General features: G+C 44.2%; 1 protein-coding gene across 3 annotated transcripts in view; it reads left to right on the top strand.

Moving 5' to 3' along the window:
• Positions 1–20,425, top strand: part of SLAIN2 (SLAIN motif family member 2) — a 52,163-nt gene extending 31,738 nt beyond the window's left edge. The window contains exons 4-9 of one of the 3 annotated variants that reach the window (XM_077279805.1): positions 824–988; positions 1,403–1,762; positions 6,099–6,236; positions 9,105–9,176; positions 11,622–11,886; positions 19,398–20,425. In XM_077279805.1, coding sequence (XP_077135920.1) covers positions 824–988; positions 1,403–1,762; positions 6,099–6,236; positions 9,105–9,176; positions 11,622–11,886; positions 19,398–19,464 — 1,067 coding nt within the window. In that variant the 3' untranslated portion in view covers positions 19,465–20,425. The remainder of the gene's footprint in view (positions 1–823; positions 989–1,402; positions 1,763–6,098; positions 6,237–9,104; positions 9,177–11,621; positions 11,887–19,397) is intronic. The other 2 variants (XM_077279803.1, XM_077279804.1) reach the window with 2 other exon arrangements.
• The last annotated feature ends 576 nt before the right edge of the window (positions 20,426–21,001 follow it).

The following is a 21,001-nucleotide window of genomic DNA, read 5'->3' as shown; positions in this document are numbered from 1 at the left end:
CGAGAGACTTAATCTTGCTACAACAAAATGGGAAAACTTATTGACTCAAGTAGAAGCCGGGTGGCTCCTTATTCCCATCCTTGTCTGCATTGCTATATATATATATATATATATATATATATATATATATATATATATATATATATATATATATATATATATATATATATATATATATATATATATATATATATATACACACACACACACATATATACAATCACCTTATTCTAGCATTTCTGTCCTGCACTGAGGGCTTTTCAGCAGTGTCATTATCACAGTCAGAATAACAATGAAAGTTTGCACCTGTGTATACAGCAGATAAGACAAAATCCATCATCAACCACATTAACCATAGGTCACAGCTCGCCTCCTCCCTCTCTTCACAGTGACTTTTCCCCAAATTAGAGCATGCAAAGATTTTTTTTTTTTTGTATAATTATCAAAGGGTGTAAGTGAGTGTATTGCTGCTATTGTTCAAGCACCTAACTAAAGTGGGAGTCTTAAAAATTATAATTAAAACCTGACTTAATACAAGATTTTCTGATATCGCACTCCCATGAATGCAGCATTACCAGACACCTGTATATTTTACTTACCAAGCCGGTGCTTCCCACCTATACTTGACGTGGATGCAGGGGAAAGCCCCCGCTGTACAGGCCGGCCTGTCCGTATGTATAGTGCCGCCTGTTGTCGGTGGTACAGAGTATGTCAGAAGCTTTTCCCCGAATACACAGTAAATGGAGGCTGAAAACCTGATGTGAGCAGAGCTGTGATGTGTGTTTCGGACATATCTCATCAGTAATTGTCTGTTCTTTTTTAGGGTACTATAAAAACTCCTCAGAGCGAGTCCCTCCCCCGGTCAGCCCCCAGTCCTCTGTAGACAGCGAGCTCAGTACATCTGAGATGGACGAGGACTCTGTGGGGTCAGGGTACAAGCTGAATGACGTCACCGATGTCCAGATACTCGCCCGGATGCAAGAGGAAAGTGAGTATAAGAAAGGCGATCGGCACGAAATATCGCAGCCACATTTTACACCATACAGGTCCTGAGAAGAGATGGATTTTCTCTTCATATGTAAAATACTGATTTCACGTTTTATCACATTTTCACTAAAGGGAGGAGAGTCCTCTATGATGAGGCAGGTGGACAGTGAATGCTGACTGAGGTGCAGTGGGGGCTTTGTGTGCCCCTTTAGTGTACCTTTCAGCACTGCGATCTGCATTAGATGAGTGTGTGATCCCGATGAAGCCAATGTGGACGGTGTCGCCTCAGCGCAGTGTGCCAGGAGCCGTGGTCATTCCTGCCTGTTGCTTTCCATAATGTCCACCTCCTTTCTCTCTATTCCTGATCATTGTCTGTTTTTTATCAGAAATCTCTGATTGTCCATTGTTCTCTTAGGTCTGCGGCAGGAATATGCAGCTTCGGCTTCCCGGCGCAGCTCCGGCTCGTCGTGTCACTCCATGAGGAGGGGGACATATAGTGACCAGGAGCTGGACGCTCACAGTTTAGAAGACGAGGAGGATGCAGTCAGCCACTCTGCACATCTGTCTGTGAGCAGGTTCTCTCCTTCTCCACGTCACTCTCCTCGGCCTTCTCCTAGACATTCGCCCAGAAATTCTCCCCGCTCCCGGTCTCCAGCCCGCAGCATGGAGTACAGAGGCTCGTCGCCCCAGCCTATGCTCAGCCGTCTCCAGCAGCCTCGCCTCTCGCTTCAGGGACCTGCCACTGACATGCAAACAAACGTGGTAAAAAATGAAGGTGAGCGACTAGTGGGATTGTTTCTGTGTATGCGCCATATGAGTTTTTCAACACTGAGGTTTTGGAAGTTATTTTACGTTACATGAAAGGAAGTATCCAGCCTTCTAAAAATGGTCCCTATCTTTGGATCGGTGCAGGTTTGACTCTAGGCAACTTGCTAGCATCATATTATCAGGGTGGTGCAAGGAACCGCTCCATTGTCCCATTAACCGCTAAGAAAAGTATAGCGCAGGTAAGTATGAACCAGCCTGCAACCCAGTACATACAGTACTGTGCAAAAGTTTTAGGCAGGTTTTAAAAAAATGCTACAAAGTAAGAATTCTTTAAAAAATAAGTGTTAATAAATTTATTTTTATCAGTGAATCAGTGAAATGTGCAGCCCAGCAATATTTGGTGTGGCTGCCAAAGCATCAGTTCCTCTAGGTACACTTGTACGCAGTTTTTGAAGGAGCTCGGCAGGGAAGTTGTTCCAAACATCTTGGAGAACCCTGTAGATGTACACTTGTACATGTCGTTTTTTTCATGTAACCCCATACAGACTGGATGTTGAGATCAGGGCTCTGTGGGGGCCCATATCGTCACTTCCAGAACTCCTTGTTCTTCTCTACACTGAAGATGGTTCTTAATGACATTGGCGGTGTGGCATATAGACCTCTGCAGGGTTCCAATGCTAATTTTGGGCCTCGATGAGCCCCATACGAAGGCCACCATCGTACCATGTGTTCTCTTAAAGAATGTCTTGGGGATTGTAATTGAGGAGTGCTCCAATATATAGACACTTTGAAAGAATAATCACATTGGCTGTATAGTTGGGGTCATTTTCTTTTGCAGAACAGATTTGGAGCCAATCAAAAACCTCCCAGATGGTATTGCATGATGAGTAGGTATCTCCATGTATTTCTTAGCTTTGAGGACACCATTAGACCTTACCAAATCCCCACCCCCCTTGCCGACATGTAGCCCCAAACTTGCAAGGACCCTCCACTATGCCTCACTGTGACCTACAGATGGTCATTATTGTAATGCTCTCCAGCCATTCGTCGAACAAACTTCCTAATGTTACAGCCAAGTATTTAATATTTTGGCTCATTCGTTAAGAGCAGCAGGTGACATTTTCCCGGTTCCTATATTTTCATGCATAGTTGAGTGACTTACCGTAGCCTTGTTTCCATGTATGACTTTTGTTTGCAATTTCTCCAGAAAGACCACTTCTGGCCAGACTTCTCCTAACAGTAGGTGGGTATAGCTGGGTCTCTCTGGTTGAGGCCAGTTCTTAGCTGATGGCACTGCTGGATTTCTGCTTTTGAAAGGAAATTAGGATAATGTGTCTTTCATCTGCTGCACTAACTTTCCTTGGCTGACAGTTACATCTTCTGTCCTCAACATTGCCATATCTTGAGTGTCCTCAATGCTGATCTGCAGGCAGATACTTATCTATCATGCAGTACCATCAGGAAGGTATAGGATTGGCTCTGAATTTATTTAGCAGTAGGATAACAACCCAAAGCATAGAGCCAATGTCATAAAGAACAAGACCATTTCCACATCCATAGAAGATCTGTGGTTGGTTCTCCAAGATGTTTGGAACAACCTGCCGAGTCCCTTAGAACACTATGTGCAAGTACAAGTGTACCTAGGAGAACTGAGGCTGTTTGCAGGCAAAGGCTGGTCACACCAAATATTGATTTGATTTAGATTTCTCTCTTGTTCTTTCTCCTAGGTTGTGTACATCAGTTAACAAAAGGCAAATTAACCCTTCTATTTTTGGAAGCGTGTTTTTTTTTTTTTTCTTCTAACTTTTGCACAGTACAGTATATTGAAAGGCTGCAGTGTTAGTGTCATGGCCCCTTTGAACAGCTTATCGACATGTGATTGGCAGTTCAGTGGCTAGATGACCCCCTTTTGAAGTTGTCTTGGAGAAATTTAGACAGAACCATTGTGTGTATAAATAAAATATAAATATATATATATATATATATATATATATATATATATATATATATATATATATATTTATTATAATCTGGATGTCCACATTTCTTGGTCCGTGTACATACTGCGGTTTGTGGACCGGTCTCCTGACTCAAACTATCAGCCTAGGAGCCTTCTCCTTTGACTGTTGATGCTTTAGGTAAACTGGATGGATGTTGGATTTTGCTACTGAACGTTAAGGTTACGTGCACCCGTTAAGTATTCGTTGCAGACATATCTCTTGGCAGGAAAAAAGCTGCACAGTTACACATTTTTTTAGGTGTTTTTGCCATTCATTAGAGTGGATGAAAATGCAGCAAAAACACTAAAAGAAGTGACACGCTGCAGATATGAAACTGCTTGAAAAACCTGCAAGGAAAAAATAAGTAACATGTGCATGAGATACCAAATCTGATTCACAGTAAAATGCTGCATTTTTCACGGAAAAAATGTGATGTGTGAACATGACCTATGGCATCTCCTCTCCCGATCCACAGAGTGCAGTGTATACCTTCTACTCTTAGTTGGCTCCCTCTTTTACTGCCTTGATCACAGATTAATAAAGTAATAGTTGGGTCCTAGAGCTGTGTAGATAATGTATAAAACGCTTGTATGGAGGAGTGATGCTTCAATGGCCGATGTCATTCTTCATTACCGGATGACAGATGTGGTGATCTGGAGCCGCAGGATCTCTGCGCCGGCAGCGTCTCCCCTGGAAAGGCCTCCCCTCTCCCACCTTTCCTATGGCTCAGTAACTTCCTGAGTTCTGTTCTCTTCTTGTCATAGACAAGCCATGAGCAGATTAGCGTGTTGATTGATGGAGGTTCTCATCAGTATTCCCGGTCATACAACGTGAAATAACGAAATGTAGACTCCTAGTAAATGTGATTTAGCCTTTGTTCTCACTTGTATTTGTCTTCTCATGTCAGATATAGACTATATGAGCTAAAGTATTGGGGCATATGCACATTACACCTTCAGGAGCCTTTGTCATCCCTTTCTAAGTCCATAGACATTACTATAGAGTCGGTCCCCAGTTTGCAGATATAACAGCTCCCACTCTCTTGGGTATTTTTGCCCATTCGTCCAGAAGAGCATTGGTGGCGTCAGATGTCGTTATCCCTCCACCACCCAACTTTACAGTTGGCACAATTTAATCAAGCAGGTTGTCCATCAGACTTGTCCATTAAATGCCGGATAGATAAGTGTGAACACGTTTCCACTGCTCCAGGGTCCAGTGGTGGCAACTTTACACCACTCTGCCTGATGCTCGGCATTGTGCTTGGTGATGTAAGGCTTGCATGCAGCTGGAAACACATGCCACGAAGCTCGTGGTGTACAGTTTTATACTGATGTTAATGCCAGAGAAGGTTGGGGCATTTATTGGTCTCGATTCATCAATTGCCATTTACAGAAGTCACTCTTCTTTTTTTTTTTATTGTGATATTTGGTTGCATTTTTGCCAAGTTCTTCAAAATCTCACGAATTTGGCGATAAATTTTGCACTTTAGATTTTTTTTTTCTTCCAACTTCACCGGTTTTTCCAACTTTTTAATACCAAAGTCACAAACTTAAAGTGACCAGAATTATGCATCAAATTGAAAACTCCAGAAACATTACTCCTGTCTAAAATATCTGGATAAGCAAAGCAGTCGATGAAAATTAGACTGACAAATTGGGAAGTGGTGCAAAACGTATGGAGAATAAGGCTCAAATACTAAGACCTATAAAAATCAGCAAATTATCCGAAAAGAGGAGAAACATTGATGAATTGGGGCAATTGAGTTGGGCATTGGTGACTTTTATACACTATGCGCCTCAGCACTCGGAGACCCCTGCTTTGTAATTTTATGTGGTCGCTGCTTTGTAACGGAGTTGCTGCAGTTCATCAATATTTAGGAGGGAAGAGATCTCGGTGACGTCTCATTACAGGACCGCGCCGTATCGGCGAGCCGTTCTATCACAGAGGTCAGTAGCCGCAGGCTACACGGCGAGGGGCCGGATGTTATACACCGGGGGCAACGGGACTGAATGAAACAGCTGAATGCAGTGATTAAGACGCGTGTCCCAATACTTTTCTCCATGTAGCGCTTATTGTAAAATCTGAAGGCTACTAGACGCTCTGTACGTCAGTGCGGGGGACTCCTCATAGTGAGGTTATGAAGCATTTCATATATTTTCTTGTATCAGTCAAGGATCTTTTGGGGAAAAAAAAGATTGGCAGCCAGAAGAACAGAGCGAATTGAGACCTGACCATTGTTTCTCTGGCATTGTGACCGTTCTCCAGCGACGCTTCCCTTATTCTGGACCTGTGTCCGTGGTGCTCGACTACTAACTGTCTTCTCATCTGCATGTCTCCATGTAGAGAAACTGAGACGGAGTCTTCCAAATCTCTCCAGGGTAACGGGCAATCAGACAGCGGAGGCTGTAAAAAATAGCAGAAGCTATGAGTCAAACTTACAAGTGCCAAATGGTGGAGCGCCTCGAGTACAGAGTACTTCCAGTAAGTTCCGAACCTCTCGCCTGCATGAGATGTCTGTCCTGCTACAGGGGTTGTCAGATATTAGAGAAAAATCCTCATTTAAAGGGCTTGTCTGGTGCTTTCATATTGGCCACCTATCCCTAGGATAGGTCATCAATACCAGGTGGGTGGAGGGGCGACACGTGCACCCCCTCTGTTCCTGGTGCCGGATGAACTCAATTGCGGAACTACAGAGCACAGCTCCATCATGGTGTAGTGGCCGCTGCCAGGTACTGCACATCTGTCCCTATTCAAATGAATGGTGGTGGATCTGCATTACCCCGCTGCGTACACGATACAATTGACAGAGCTCTGCTGTTCTGCGCTGCAACTGAGCATGTCTAGCTGCTACCGGGAACATCTGATCAGGGTGGGGGTGTCTGTTGTCACCCCTACCGATCTAGTATTGATGACCTATCCTAAAGAGAGGCCATAAATTCAAAAGTTCCAGACAACCCCTTTTAAGTGAATGTCTGAGCTGCAATACCAGACGCTACCTATAAAGAAGTGTGGCGCTGTTATTGGAGACAAAAAAACAAGCCCTTTTTTCTAATATTGGATTACCATTAATTTATGACTATAAGCAGCATGCAAGCATTAATGTAAAGCCAATGACTACTAATAAATTGCCCTTAAAGAGGATTTCTCTACAACACCTTTGCACAAAATAGGTGATAAAGGCAATGTATAGCAGTCAAACATTTATGACCTATTTAGTGGGTAGGTGGTAATTGTCAGCAGTGGTGAAACCCCCCATGCATGTCGTGTGTGCATTACATGGCGGGTATATGGTGCATGAAGCTGCGGCAGTAGTGGGTGGATGAGTCCCGTGCACGGTCCCTGCATGTACTGATCTCACAATATGCTGGAGCTGGCTGCTGTTACCGCTGCAGGAGCCTTGTGTCACACACTTTTGTCGCCTTTTCTTGTCTTTTGTCCTGTTTGTTCTGATTTACAGATGTGATTTGCCATATTAGTGCCCGGGTCCTGACCTCATACAGACTGCACTATACTTCTGTCCATAATGAGCGCCTGCCATAGAGCACATTCATGCAAGGCCGTCCACTGTATTCATGAGGGCAGAGCCCCCTTTATCTTCTGAGAGACAGCTGCCTTACAGACATATAACAGCTACATCTGTCGCTGGTTTATGTGCAAGGACATAGATTGCCTTGTTTCTGCTTCTTTAGTTTGGGGTTGTAATCTGGGTTCAGAATAAAGAGAGACCAGTGATCCTTCTAAGACGACGTAGCTAGTGGTAGAAGAACAGTGCCCAGGTGAGTTGGGCAATACAGGACAGCATCAAATTACCGTATATACTCCAGTATAAGCCGATCTGAGTATAAGCCGAGACCCCTAATTTTGCCACAAAAAACTGGGAAAACTTAATGACTCGAGTATAAGCCTAGGGTGGGAAATGCAGCAGCTACTGGTAAATTTCAAAAATAAAAAGATACAGTAATAAAGTAAAATTATTGAGACCTCAGTAGGTCCATAATGCTCCATAAAGTTCATGGGCCCCATAAGATGCTCCATACAAAAATATGCCCCATATAATGCTTCACAAAGGTTGATTATGGCCCCATAAGATGCTCCATAGAAACATTTGCCCCATATGCTGCTGCTGCGGTTAAAAAAAAAAAAATTACATACTCACCTCTTGTCCTGAGCCGTCGGGGACACCGGCACTTGCGATATTCATCTGTCCCCGTTCCACCACCGTGCGCCGCTCTGTCTTCCGGGTCCTCTGCAGTGACTGTTCAGGCAGAGGGTGCGCACTAAACACGTCATTGCGGCTTCTGACCTGAACATCACAGCCAGAGGATGCAGAAGACACAGCGCGGTGGTGGAACGGGGACAGGTGAATATCGCATGACTCACCCTCCCGGCGCAGTCCCTGCTTCTCCGATGCGATGGTGCCAGCAGCTTCTTCCTATGTTCAATGGTCACATTGTACCGCTTATTAAAGTAATGGTAGTGGAGTCGCGTCCATATCCGTTACTTTAATGAGCGGTACCAGTGACTGCTGAACACAGGAAGAGCTGTGGGCGCCAGAGAAGCAGGGACATGCAGAGACGCGTTGGGAGCAGGTGAGTATGATGTGACAGCTGCCGCTCCCCCTCCCCTGCCGACCCCCTGGGACAATGACTCCCAACGCTATATCCTATATATAGGACCGTAGTGGTCGACGTAGGGCCACAGTTCTTATGGTCCTACCTGCCAGTCCAGTGGTGTCCTGCCCGATCTATTAGGGTCTGGGTCCGGATGCTGCCTGAACTGGGAGAAACACCATTGTGATCATATAATGGAGAAGGTCTCTGGTTGTGGACCAGGTGTACATACTTAGTATATTATACTATGTAAAATGTGCTGAGGGTGACTAACCACATTCTGTGCCATATTCTGGCCCATCTCTCATCCAGCCGACCTTTTGAGTAGGCAGATGAGGCCTCATCAGAAAAATGGCGCCAAATAGAAAAGCCCATATTTCTGGAGCTATGTGGCGGATTTAAAAAGAAAAACGTGCAACACTCCAGTGAGCCTGCGTTAATAAAATCCATGCAGAACTTCTGACCTGGTCCTCTTTATACTCCATGGTAATGTTAGCCTTTGGTATATTTTCTAAAGAGAAGTATAACATACAACTGTATTTAATCTTGGCTCCCCGTCTCGACCACGCTTCTGTGCACAGCCTTTCTCCCCGCTTTTTCACCCACCTTCTGAACTATAACCCTTTTTGTTCTATATTTGCACCTTTGTTGCATTTAGTCACCCACGTTTTAGAACATTTTCACAAAGTCTTTCAGATTGTTTTCTAGATTAATTGAATATTTCATTGTGTTTCAACAGCACCAAAAAGGCAGTTAAGTATGCCACGTACATCCCAGAAAGCCAAACGGGGCATTGTAGCCCCTAAAGGAGGTAATGTTCAGCCACCGCCACTTAGTACCGCAATGTAGATGGCCTAAAACTATTATCTAGGGCTTGTACCGCCTGCAAGGTTATGGCACAAAGTAGCAAAAATGACCTATCGTATACACACCGAAAACGATCTGTAGGCCCCAAGCCCGGCACTTCAATGGCTATTTGTAGTTTATCCACCGCGGTCCCTTTTTCTACTTCTACTTTTACACCTCTGTATTGTAGCCTGGCCTGATGGAGGAGCGTGAGGGCCGGGGCTCACCATGGTGGGTGTCCATTTATTAGTGTAGTCACAGGATCATGCTTTTGAATTTATTGATTTTTGAGACTTTTGATTGTCCCCATGTGCGTATTCAAGTTTTTTCAATGCAGTTCTTCTGTTATTGGACATAAACTTGTCAGTACCGAAGATCACTGGAGATATACGGTAACATTGCTGGTCAGCCACTAGGGATTTTGCGCTTTCTATGATCATTTGAGCTGAAATAACTAAATTCTCCTGGTTTGTTCTGAATTACTAGTTATGCAATTTATCTAGTGGCCAAGTTAGATGTGAGATAGTTACAAGGACAGCACGGTGGCTCAGTGGTTAGCACTGGGGGTCCTGGGTTCATTCCCACCATGGACAACATGTGCATGGAGTTTGTAGTTTTACTATATAAGTGACTTAATTAAATTAAATGGAAATATTATGTGGAGTACAAGGTAAGCAATTGCAAGGCTGAGGCTCTGTTTATGCAGAAGTCAGAGTCCATCATGTATTTTTTTTTCATTGTGGCTTTTCTTATGAGCAGACCCTAAGCAGTTAATTCCCAATAAATCGTTCTTTGTGTCGATCCTAATGTCAGGATCACTTTAAATGGCACTGTCATTTCAGCAAACTTTGCATAAATCCAGGAAATGGATCTGTGGAACTTTGGTAATAGATCTTCTCAGAGAAATGTGCGTCTTTATGAGCCACTTCTTCTGCCCTTCACTAAAGGTACCTTCACACTAAACGATATCGCTAGCGATCCGTGACGTTGCAGCGTCCTGGATAGCGATATCGTTGTGTTTGACACGCAGCAGCGATCAGGATCCTGCTGTGACATCGTTGGTCGGAGAAGAAAGTCCAGAACTTTATTTCGTCGCTGGATCTCCCGCTGACATCGCTGAATCGGTGTGTGTGACACCGATCCAGCGATGTCTTCACTGGTAACCAGGGTAAACATCGGGTTACTAAGCGTAGGGCCGCGCTTAGTAACCCGATGTTTACCCTGGTTACCAGCGTAAACGTAAAAAAAAAAAAAACCACATACGGTACTCACATTCCGGTGCCCGGCGTCCGCTTCCCTGCACTCCTCCTGCATCCTGTGTAAGTGCCGGCCGTAAAGCAGAGCGGTGACGTCACCGCTCTGCTCTGTGGGAGATGCCGGAGATGTTCGGCGCTGACACAGGATGCAGGAGGAGTGCAGGGAAGCGGACGCCGGGCACCGGAATGTGAGTATGTGTTGTTTTTTTTTTACATTTACGCTGGTAACCAGGGTAAACATCGGGTTACTAAGCGCGGCCCTGCGCTTTGTAACCCGATGTTTACCCTGGTTACCCGGGGACTTCGGCATCGTTGGTCGCTGGAGAGCCGTCTGTGTGACAGCTCTCCAGCGACCACACAACGACTAAACAGCGACGCTGCAGCGATCGGCATTGTTGTCTGTATCGCTGCAGCGTCGCTTAGTGTGAAGGTACCTTAAGGGGAACCTGTCTGCAGGTTTTTGCTATAAATTATGAGAGCAGCATAACATAGGGCAAGAGAGCCTGATTCCACTGATAAATCACTCACTTGGCTGCTTGGTATAGTTTTCAGAGAATCCCGGTTCTGTCGGCTGTAGATGAAGCAGAGCTAAGACTTCTGCTCCTTGTATAACCCCGCCCACACCCCTGATTGGCAGCTTCCTGTGTACACTGCTATGTGAGCAAGCTGCCAATCAGTGCTGTGGGCGGGGTTGTACAGATTAGCTTGACTGCTGGTCGTGTGAGCTGTAGTCCAGCAGTGTTCATCCCCTGCTGAGAAAACACTGTTTTGTATTGATACGACAACACACAGCCTAATAAGTGGCACATCCCTGGAATTGGGGTCTCCTGTACAATATTATGCTGCTCTCAGATTTAATAGCCAAAACCTGCTGACAGACTCCCTTTAATTTGTCTTCAAACCACAGAAAGCATGAATCAGAAGCTGCATAGTTGCTGCCCGGCATATTTTCCAACGCCCTCGTGAGCTTGGCTGGAGACTAGTTAAGACAGGCCGTCCCTGGTGGCTTCTCCCCACTTGCTGCCATGGATTGACGTGCTGACCCACCCGCTGCCCTGGATGGGAATGACTAGGTTTTCTTAACATGATCATAACATTCTTGAGCATTTTATTAACTGTCACAACTTTTTTTTCTATTTAATTTCTCCCTCAAGTCCCGTGCAAGTTCCGTTCACCTGCAGCGCCATCTCCTTTAGCTCTACGGCAGCCAATAAAGGCTTTATCTAACCCTGGCCTCACACAAGAAGCTGCTGCCCAGAATCCGCCTGCATCGGGCCCACCGTCCAGCCCACAGTCTGGCTCTGCAAGTCCGGTGGCTCGAGCTAGCACGCCAATGAAGAGTGGTTTGCCCAGACCGAGCACACCAACAGGTGGTAGTATACCAGTGCCTCGCAGCAAACTTGCACAACCTGTCCGAAGGTAGGTCACGTATATAAAGAACTTCTGCTCTACTAATACACCTTCTCCTCATAGAGACATAAGAACCAGCAAAAGAAAACTGGAGCAATAGTCCGATAAAAGTATCACAATTTGGTGTATTCCTACAGGCGTGTCCAGCTCATTATTTTATTGTGTGTCTATGCAGATTCATCCTTGTTTGTAGTTTGTTTTGTTTCCCCGATGTATGTCCCTGCATTGCACATTGTACATTGTATCACGTATACCACATTGGAGGATATCCATGAAAAGGAGTCCATGATGTGATACAGGGACATACATCGGGGAAACAAAACAAAAACTACAAACAAGGATGAATCTGCATAGACATACGATAAAATAATGAGCTGGACACGCCTGTAGGAATTCGCTTCTCTACACCTGGACACTGTGTGGCAGATCTAAAAGTCCTAATATTGAAAGGTCATTTTAATAGTGACAGAAAAATCTGGGAGCTCAAATTTATAAATATGTCTCAATCTCTAACAATAGGACTCCATTTGACACCTGGATTCATGACTCATTACATGGACACCGTTCACACCTCCACAAGAAGGTCTCCAGATCTCTAATAGAACACTTCCACCTCATCTGCATATATAACAATTTAATTTGATTTCCTTGACCTGTCTCTAGCAAGCATCACCTCATTTCCTTGTGTAATTCCGATTTAAACGTTGCCCTCTCTTCTCAGTAATTCACTTGTGTAATATCCGCCTGATGAAGGGGCCTTCTGAGCCCTGAAAGCTTGCAAATATAATTTCTCTGGTTAGCCAATAAAGGCTTCACTCCTTGAATACTTTTCTCATTTTTTTGAGACATAAGTATTTACATCGATTTTTCTGGCTAATACGGTACCACAATATTTTGTATTGTACATAATTTTCTTTCAATATTTTATGTATTTTGAAGTAATAAATTGTGATACTTTTATCGGGCTATTGCTCCAGTTCTCTTTTGTGGGTTCTTATTGCATTATGGAGTGTCCCTAATATATTGGGCAGCTCAAGACTGTTTGTCTAGGTGTTGTTGCCAATTTGATGATTAGTGGTACTATGTGTTCTGCTTTAGTATTATTCTTTTCTTCTCCTTATAGAGGTCTTATCCCCGAAAATTACATACTAAAGATAAACACACATAAGTTGTTGTTTTTGTTTTTTTTATCTAAATAAATACTATACAAAACCTTATATGTATGTATCTAAACCTTATATATGGCTAAAATTTACTAAAAGTAGCTGCCATGTTGTGGATGGCAGGGCTTCTAATTGATCATTACTCTGCACTACACACCGCTATGGCGCATGCACAGGCACAGGACGTGCGCTGAGGCCTTAAGGCCCCGTCTCACATAGCGAGATCGCTAGCGAGATCGCTGCTGAGTCACAAGTTTTGTGACGCAACAGCGACCTCCATAGCGATCTCGCTATGTGTGACACGTACCAGCGATCAGGCCCCTGCTGCGAGATCGCTGGTCGTGTCAGAATGGCCTGGACCTTTTTTTGGTCGTTGAGGCCCCGCTGACATCGCTGAATCGGTGTGTGTGACACCGATCCAGCGATGTCTTCACTGGTAACCAGGGTAAACATCGGGTTACTAAGCGCAGGGCCGCGCTTAGTAACCCGATGTTTACCCTGGTTACCAAAAAAAACAAACAGTACATACTCGCCTTTCGGTGTCCGTCAGGTCCCTTGCCGTCTGCTTCCTGCTCTCACTGACTCCCGGCCGTACAGTGAGAAGTGAGAGCACAGCAGTGACGTCACCGCTGCGCTCTGCTCTCAGTGTACGGCGGCTCAGTCAGAGCAGGAAGCAGACGGCAAGGGACCTGGACACCGAAAGGCGAGTATGTACTGTTTGTTTTTTTTGGTAACCAGGGTAAACATCGGGTTACTAAGCGCGGCCCTGCGCTTAGTAACCCGATGTTTACCCTGGTTACCCGGGTGCTGCAGGGGGACTTCGGCATCGCTGAAGACAGTTTCAACGATGCCGAAGTCGTTCCCCTGATCGTTGGTCGCTGGGGAGAGCGGTGTGTGTGACAGCTCCCCAGCGACCACACAGCGACTTACCAACGATCACGGCCAGGTCATATCGCTGGTCGTGATCGTTGGTAAATCGCTTAGTGAGACGGGGCCTTTACTGCACCATGCTTCCTGCTATGATTCTGCTGAAGAGCTCACCGTTTCCGGCAGACATAGTGTGTAATGACTAATATCAGCACGGATGGGGGAGTTACCTTTACATTATCGGTGTGTGTCTGGCAGACCTTTCCCTCTGCCTTACTGTCTCCCCGCTCTAAATATCGTGTTCTCATACTTGGAGGAGCGGGTCGAACAGGTAGAGTAAAGACTTCTAGAGAAAGAAAACTATGTCCCCCACAGCTGCGCAGGCATTGTAGTACGCTGCACTCAGTTTTCTCGCCCCTCTAAGCAGCGAGCTCAGGGGAGAGAGATCAACTATCAGGCCAGGTAATGATGTACATGTGCTAGGAATGCTGGGTTCAGTATAAAAAGGTATATTGGCATATAATTTGCATATCACATAGTACATGAATTTAACTGTTTTTTTATTATTATATTTATCAATTTGTTTATTTTTTTTATCAATGATATATTGATCTAAAAATACAAAGGTGATTTTCCTTGATGGTTACTCAAGAGAGTGCTAAAAAAGGGAATTGGACCTACCGGTAATTCTGTTTCCAGGTAGTCCCTCAGGACAGCACCATGGAGGTCGTCGTTCCTTGACCTATAGCGGGACAGGATCACAGAGGCTAAAAGGCGCCCCTCCACCTCCTCCCTCAAAGTAGAAGGATGGATGGAAATGGTCTAAACGTGCTCTTACAAACGCGTATGTAAGGGTACTGTCACACAGTGCAATTTTGATCGCTACGACGGTACGATTCGTGACGTTCTAGCGATATCGTTACGATATCGCAGTGTCTGACACGCAGCAGCGATCAGGGACCCTGCTGAGAATCGTACGTCGTAGCAGATCGTTTGGAACTTTCTTTCGTCGCTTGATCACCCGCTGACATCGCTGGATCGTTGTGTGTGACAGCGATCCAGCGATGTGTTCGCTTGTAACCAGGGTAAACATCGGGTAACTAAGCGCAGGGCCGCGCTTAGTAACCCGATGTTTACCCTGGTTACCAGCGTAAACGTAAAAAAAACAAACAGTACATACTCACATTCCGGTGTCCGTCCTCCGGCGTCTCAGCTTCTCTGCACTGTGAGCGCCTGCCGGCCGGAAAGCGAGCACAGCGGTGACGCGGTGACATCACCGCTCTGCTTTCCGGCTATGGTGCTTACACAGTGGAGAGAAGCTGAGACGCCGGGGGACAGACACCGGAATGTAAGTATGTACTGTTTGTTTTTTTTACGTTTACGCTGGTAACCAGGGTAAACATCGGGTTACTAAGCGCGGCCCTGCGCTTAGTAACCCGATGTTTACCCGGGGACTTCGGCATCGCTCCAGCGCCGTGATTGCAACGTGTGACCGCAGTCTACGACGCTGGAGCGATAATCATACGACGCTGCGACGTCACGGATCGTGCCGTCGTAGCGATCAAAATTGCACTGTGTGACAGTACCCTAAGACCCTTAATGGCTCCATCTCAATCTTGGGCCATGGTGACTTGATGGATGAATAATCTGCCAGAAGCTCAAACTTGTGTAAGCCTAAAGACAAACATAAGGGTGCTGTCCTGAGGGACTACCAGGAAACAGAATTACCGGTAGGTCTAATTCCCTTTTTTCATTACGTCCCTCCGGACAGCACCACGGAGAATACCAGAGCAAAGGTCCCAGGGTGGGTACAGAAGCCCAAGGACCAAAGTCCCAGGCAAGAACCTGGCTAGATATAAAAATGATCTGAAAGATCAAAGAAATATAGATATCTAAAGAGATCCACAAAAGATAATCACCGTAGTGAGTGTCTGATATATGTCTATAATGGCCAATTCCAGTGTGAATGTGGTAAACCAGGTACGGAGCAGAAACAGAGAGTGAAACACACCCGTTGTACCCCAATACCAATAATGAACCACAGTGAATTACAGTTATTGTGATAGATACTTGTAAACACCGCAGCCACAGAATAGGTTTAAAAAGACTTATTGCCCAGCAAAAGTATGGTGATAGCCCCAGCCACCACACAATGAGGACTGTACCGACCAATAATCTTCTGCATGTGCTTATAACCCAGGACTGTTCCTTCATCGGACCTCCTGGGCTCAGGTTAAGCCTTGGTTACAGACCAGCTTACTGTACTACAAGGAGACCTGCAGGACAGAGGCCCTGGACTGTGGGAAGATCAAACCAATAACAGTTAGTATGTGGATAATGGCAGAGCATTGGGATGTACGCACATTACTCATCCAGGAGATGGCGTCTATTCCGAATCCTTAGATGTCTAAACCTCCAGTAAGGGTTGGATATTATTAAAACTAAGGAATACACCATCTGGCAGGTAGTATCTCCTGCCATTACCAACGCCTGGCTTCTCATTAGAAGCGCTGAAAGGGAAATGTGGATCATCACTCCTGTTTTACTGATGTTAGACACAGGCAGTCCGGACTCTGGAATCAATGAAAGTAAATGGTGGTTGTGGTGGCAAAAATCCTTTGCCCCAAGAGATTATTTGAAACTGCCTCTATATAAGTCATTAGTCCAGACATTATATGTGTGTCAACTTATTTATCTATATATACAGTATCTTAAAAGGCAATCTTCTCAGTGATATTTAAACACCCAGACTGCCATGGTGGGAGGAACCATACTTTATAGCTAGCGGAAAGTAGGTTTCTTCCCATCACAGAGGCAGATTATCTACTCCACAGGCTATCTTCACTCTAGGAGCAACCTCTCATACAACTGTCCCCTGTAGGGACAGGAAAAACACTGGAGGGTGGAGGGGCCTTTTACCCGCTCTGTGATCCTGTCCCGCTATAGGTCAAGGAAGGACGACCTCCATGGTGCTGTCTGGGATGATGTAAAGGAAAAAGACATTTTATGATCATGCTGCTTCTTATTCTATTGTAAATATACTCTTACATTATTGCTTAAATAAAATACTGACACTTTTTGTTAAATCTACAGTCGTGGCTAAAAGTTTTGAGACTGGCACAAATTTTATTTTTCATGAAGTTTGCTCGTTTTAGTTTTTATAGTGGCAATTTTTCATTTACTCTAGATTATGATGAGTGATGAGACGAATTGCAGATGTTTGGGGAAAAGTAACAAGTCAATTCAATTCTCCCTCAAAATTACCTGCTGACATCATTTCTGTGATCTTGTTAGCTCAGGAGAAAGTGTTAGCAAGGACATGGATATCACTGTGTGATGCTCATGTAATTATAAGAGCAGAAAGATTTTATTAAAACAAGGCTTATGCTTGAAATCGTTGTCTACTTCTGTTAACCATGGTTCTCTCCAAGGAAAACACAAGCAGCCATTATTGCTTTGCATCAAAGGGGCTTTACCAGCAAGGACATTGCAAGTTGTAAGATTGCCCTGGAATCTTCCATTTATCGGATCATCAGGAACGTAATAGAGAGAAGTTCCGTTTCTTGAGCATCCTGAAGACTTCTTTATAGAAAGTCCAGCATGTGCCAGGGCTATTTTTTTTTTTTTTTTAAATAGGATTCAACCACGGGATCATTTCAACACCAGTGCAGAGATTTCTCAGGAATGGCAGCAGTCAATTGTCCGTATATCTGTACACATAGTGAGGCAAAGACTTTTGGAGGCTGTCCTGGTTTGAAGGATAGGAAAGAAGCCACTTCTATCCAAGAAAGGGCAGACTGACCTGCAGGAATTACAGGGATTGGGCTGGGCTGGGGTAAAGTTCCTATCTCTGATGAAGCCACCTTCAGACTGTTTGGCACATCTGCAAGAATAGTTTTCCAGAGAAGAAAAGGTGAGTGCTACCATTTGTGTCATGCCAACAATAAAACAATCTTAAACCAGTCACGTATGAAGGTTTTTCCACCCAAGGTAGTGGACTCTCACAATTTTGACTAAGAACACTGCCAATGAATAAAGAATATCTAAACATCCTCCAAGAGCAACTTCTCTCAATGACCCCAGAGCAATTTGATGATGAACAATACGGTCTCCAGCATGGTGGAGCATTACGTCACAAGGCAAAAGCAATAAAAAAGTAGCTTGGTGGACAGAACATTGACATTTTAGGTAAATCGCCAGGAGACTTCCTAGAACACCATCCCATTGAGAACCTGTAGTCAATCCTCAAACAGCGGGTGGACAAAAAAAACGCAAAAAAACAATGATAAACGCCAAACATGAATTAGACAAGACAGGGTTGTCATCAGACAGGATTTGGCCCAGAAGCTGATATTTCTCAAGGCTTGACCTGGCATGCTGAATAAGGGTCAACACTGTAAATATTAAGTTTTTGCATAAACTTGATGCATTTGTCAGTATAAGTTTAGAAGCGTATGAAATGCTGATCATTGTACTTTAGCAACCATAGAAACCTCTGACTAACAGAGATCTAAAGAAAATACTGAAACAACGAACTTCATGAAACCCAAAATTTACATTTAGTCTTAAACTTTTGGCGATGACTGTAGAGGCGATGTTTTGTTTGTTTTTTTTCTTAAGGACCTCATACACATCAGAGTAGTTTGCCAAACCATTTCACAATCTAATGTGAAAGGGGAGTTCCTGACAGCCTCTGTTGTGGGAGATGGGATCATCCCAATGATATCTGCTGGTTCGGACTAAATTAGTCTGTGTATACAGCCTTTAGACTCTTTACATCTATGTTGTGGCTTCCCATTGATAATGGACACTACCCTGTGCCAGATCCAACATGCACATTGACTTACAAAGAGCCTGACAGGGTTTCTCCAAGATGGCCATCAGTTCGACAGTAAGATTACCGCTTAACCTTTAAGCTTTGGTGTCCGATCTCATTGATGTGCTGTCCCTGCTTCTGACACAAATGTGAGGTGCACTCATGTGGCCTCCATCATTCCCAGCACTTGGAATGACACCTGTACTTGTAAAGCCGAGAAAATACCAATTTTGTTCTATCTAATATACTTCGTTGCTTTTAATCGTAGTTATTACTTTCCTCACTGCAGAAGAAAATGACTAAAAGCTGAGCTTACCTTTAGGACTTTAAAGGACAAAAAAAGTTTCTTGTCAACGTGACCCCACCATTCCTCCACACCACTTCCTGTGACCCCTGCCGGTCTCAATTGTTTTGTGGTAGGACATCACATGACTGCAACCAATGTCTGAGCTGAAAGTCTCCTAGTTCTCTTTTGGCTCAGATGAAACTTCACCACTGCAGCAGGCACGTGACCTTGTCTACTGGAAGTGGAAACGTGTAGACTGGCGGGTCATCTGCTAGTTATTGTTTGGTTTTTCTAGCTGGGTGTGTGATGAAACACATTTACCTGTCCTTCAACATTATACAACCTGCTACATACAATCACTACTTTTTTTGTTTTGTTTTCTATGCAGATCGTTGCCAGCTCCTAAAACGTATGGCACCATGAAAGATGATAGTTGGAAAGAAGGCTGCTACTGATCCACAAAATCCTTAAGCTTCACTGCTCGATGGACACGTCATCCACACTGACTGCGGAGCAAACCGCCCTCATGGGACATTTTGGGATTGACCTACCTGATCCCAGGCTCCTCTGTCCGTATCTAGCACAAGCAGCAGAGGTTACAAAGAAGAGCACTTTATTGATGTTGACCATCAGATACTTAGTCATACAATCTCTATCATGACATCACCCATCATCTGATTTTAACTTTCTACAGACGTAGCCCTTAAGAACCTAAATGCACTGCAATCCCATTTGGCTTCTTTAGTAAGCAGAGGTATAGGAATAACATCTGGCAATGGCATATTTTTTTTTAGTTTACAAGCTGAGGTTAATGCCAAAGAACTGCTCAAAAGATTTCTTTTTATATATAGATAAAATATATTAAGAGTTTATTAAGCATCAAGCACTAACACTGCAATTGCCTATGAAGGTATGTCGGCTGGCAGAATATTTTGAGTACTGATTTTACAATTTTATACGTAGACATTGTTCTTTTGCCGTGTATCCTGTACAATGGCTGTAGAGTCTTTCACAATCATTAACTCATCACAGGATCCCCTGACGGTGAAAGGATTTTACTTCACACCCAATAATTTTGTCTTGCTCTGGCTATAGTTACTGTTTTCACAGTATCTCGATTAATGACCACTAAGAGGTCTAAAACGAAAAGTATGTCCAAAAATCTATTTGTTAGATAATTTCCTTATGGCTGATTATGGAGCAGGAAAACTTGCCGACTGAAAGAATACAGTAGGCAACGTCTTACTGCCCAGAGTCATGAGCTTGGCCAAAAAGGCAATGTCTATCTGCTTGGTCTCCACTGATGACCACGTCGTGGTTTAGACTAAAGTTGACTATGTACATTTGTTGAACTTTGGACAAACCTGCATTACATGGTGGACTAATCCTGGCAAAGTCCTTCTAAAAAAAAAACACTTCTCAGGACTAACGTGGGAAGTACTGATCTAGAACGGTAGTCCATGTTTCCTAAAAGACAAGGTTACACACATTGATGTGTAATGCTCCAAAAAAATATATCAAGCCGAACTTTCCTTTCACGGTCAGGATCTCTGTGTGCCAAGTGGGCCAATAGCTGTTTGCGCTGTACTGTTGCATTCCCTTTGTGTATTTGTTGGGTTGAATATTGGAAAGCTTCACGTATTCTCCATTATAACTTGCATGTCAAATTGGGCGTATTTAAGTTTGTACATTTTTCCTGCCTCCGCTCAGTATTGCTCCCATATTTTATGCGCTGTCCATTCCCAGACTGGTAAGTACAGGTTACCACTTCTACTAAGTGTCGGTACATCTGTTCTTTCTGACACCATAAGTAACCACATAAGTTTAGTTCTCTTGTTCAGTTCTTCAAAAACAAAGCCTATTCATCCACTTGTTTCGTGTCTTCAGTTGCCACCCATTGACCTCTACCACCAGTGATCACTAGTTGTCTCTGACGTTATATGTGCAGCATTACATGCAGAGCTGCTCCTTACAGGCTTCTCCAACCAGCAG

The sequence above is a fragment of the Ranitomeya variabilis genome, chromosome 1 (genome assembly GCF_051348905.1).
Source record: "Ranitomeya variabilis isolate aRanVar5 chromosome 1, aRanVar5.hap1, whole genome shotgun sequence".
Classification (NCBI taxonomy): domain Eukaryota; kingdom Metazoa; phylum Chordata; class Amphibia; order Anura; family Dendrobatidae; genus Ranitomeya; species Ranitomeya variabilis.
This window is presented reverse-complemented; position numbering and strand designations above follow the sequence as displayed.